At 43.7% G+C, this 2500-nt stretch overlaps 1 protein-coding gene across 1 annotated transcript in view; it reads right to left on the bottom strand.

Annotated features, from left to right (window-relative positions):
* frmpd2 (FERM and PDZ domain containing 2) overlaps positions 1 to 2500 on the bottom strand; it is a 52324-nt gene that overhangs the window by 46115 nt on the left and 3709 nt on the right. Inside the window, exon 3 of the mRNA XM_076265521.1 lies at positions 2373 to 2438. Coding sequence (XP_076121636.1) covers positions 2373 to 2438 — 66 coding nt within the window. The remainder of the gene's footprint in view (positions 1 to 2372; positions 2439 to 2500) is intronic.

Genomic DNA, 2500 nt, shown 5'->3' with positions numbered 1-2500 from the left:
TCTGTCACCTTCTCCATTTTTTACTTGTTGTCATGGGAAACCACAGGTCTCGGTAATCCGCTTGTGATTGGTCAGATGTAAAAAAGACAGCGTGACGTACGGCGTTTATCTGCTAGAAGTTGAACATTTCTCAACTTCTGAACCGCAGAAAAAGACGGTTGCGGTAGCGTTTTAAAAGAAGCCGACGAATTTTTTGAAAACACAGTCTACTCCATAGGATTATAATGTAAACACGGTCTAATCCATATAGGGTTATAATGTAAACACAGTCTACTCCATAGGATTATAATGTAAACACAGTCTGCTCCATAGTGTTATAATGTAAACATAGTCTACTCCATAGGATTATAATGTAAAACGGACGCTTAGTCTGAACGTCCCCTTAAAGGAACACGCCACCCGTAGAGGGAGGAAGATAGCATTAATCAAACACATCCACGTTGATAAAAATGTGTAAGGTCACACAACATGAAACGTGGCGATTTCCTAAGCGAATAAACAGGAGAACTACAATGTCTGGCGCAATAGCACTTGGGAGGAGTACTTCGACCTAGGTAGTAATATTAATTAACACCTAATTGTAGATCCTATCCACCACAGAGTTTAGAATCCATGCTTGATCGACCCCTCAGCCTCCCCCTCCCCTCTGAGCGAGAGAGAGGCACACACACTAGAGATGCGCTGATGGGCTATTATTTCAACCATAACTGCATAGCAAAACTTATCATCCATCCGCACCAAAGTTTTTTGACCAATTTTCAAAACCGCACCCGCCCGCCATCCGCTGGTTGTTTTAATGTAGGCTAGCCTATGGGTGATGCGGCGCTGCTGACATGAGGCTAGAAAGCTCTTACCTGTTCTAGAAAGACTGATCCAATGCAGCAAATATATTAAAAGGCTAAAGTCCTACATTGGCTATGTTGTAGCCTATCCCCAGAATATCAGCAGCAAACTCAGTCTCTGTCTCGCAAAACAGTCTCCAAATAAAACGCACATCGGCCTGTTGCCTATTCTGCCAGCTTGTGCCAATATATCGTCCAAAATGCATTGCGAACTCCGGCCGAGCGTGTAGTACACTGACGCGCTGCCGTTAAGCCACGAGACAATTGATAACATTTGCGATACCCAGACATTCGTCCAGGCTATATATTTTTTCCAACATAGATATTTAACACAAATAATGGCACATATTGGTCGGCTTCAGTAAAATGTTTTATATACTTGCAATTAATAGGTTTAGGTTTTTGCAGATGATAATGACAGAATTAATCACTCGGTTTAAATGAGAAAAATGTCAACATAGGCTGTGGCAGAGAATTTCTATTCTATTACACGTTGCCACTGTTTCCACCAATGATATCTATCGCTGCATCATCAACAACGTTGTTGGAATTACAGTGTTCGAACGTCGGAGGTAGACAATTGCGACACAGGTACGATGCTTTCTGGAAACAGGTGTAGCAATGTCGTTGTTTGGTCGCAAGTTGCGTCGTACCATGGTAGTTGAGCAACGTCGTTGCTAACTTTTCTAGAAACGACCCCCAGATCCTTATAGGCTATGCTAACATGCCAACTAGCGAATGCAAACACCACCCAAATAGCCTGGCGGGGCCATCCTATATCATTGAGATGTATAGTCTGGCATCGAATCATTCACCTCGCTTAATCCAAGGGGCGGGCAGAGAATTGTCTTTCAAACTGCCTAGGCATGCAATAGGCCAGCGCTACGACCATATCCGTATCCGGTAGGCAAAACGGCAAACACATCCTTCTTAGAAAGGAATGACTTAAGTGCATTGTGTTGCTCAACTTTCAAAGAAAAGCACAAGTCCAACTCCTCCAAAGTTGACGCCAACGCCGATTCAAACAACCGCTCTTCGTTCGCCATAGCCACCTTCCTTGTTGTTCACCGTCACAGGACTGTCGTTATCCTGTTAAGCCCGCCTTAAGACTCTCTAAAGAAATAGAGCGCTGTGACTGATACCATGTGTTTATTCCAGCCCACAGGACTGACCCCAGGACTGCACAGTGCATATATATACTATAAGACCCCAGGACTGCACAGTGCATATATATACTATAAGACCCCAGGACTGCACAGTGCTGGTGGGAACACTACGTGTTTATCCAGCCTTCACATTATAGCCATGAATTTGAAGAAGATACACAAAACTGGTTGGCTGATAAAAAAAATCCTCAAAAAGTGTCAAACTGCTACAATGTGTTGCTTTAAGTCTTCTTTATCAGAATGAGATATATGGCGTCCTGCTTGAGACTGAACAGGTGTGTGTGTGTGTGTGTGTGTGTGTGTGTGTGTGTGTGTGTGTATGTGGGCTTATGCGTGCACACCTGATAGATTTGAGTCACCTCACCTGGTTAGAGGGAAGTTGATAATCCACCGTCCAATACAGGGTCATTCCCAGAGAAAACACAGACATCTGCAAAAAACACACATGCACACACACACACATACACACACACACACACACACACACAGAAC

This window comes from Alosa pseudoharengus, unplaced genomic scaffold (genome assembly GCF_046254945.1).
Source record: "Alosa pseudoharengus isolate Yale_2024_CS ecotype anadromous, Long Island Sound unplaced genomic scaffold, YU_APseudo_1.1 YU_APseudo_1.1_scf_4, whole genome shotgun sequence".
Lineage (NCBI taxonomy): Eukaryota > Metazoa > Chordata > Actinopteri > Clupeiformes > Clupeidae > Alosa > Alosa pseudoharengus.
Note: the sequence above shows the minus strand (reverse complement) of the source record. Positions and strands in the feature narration are given on the sequence as shown.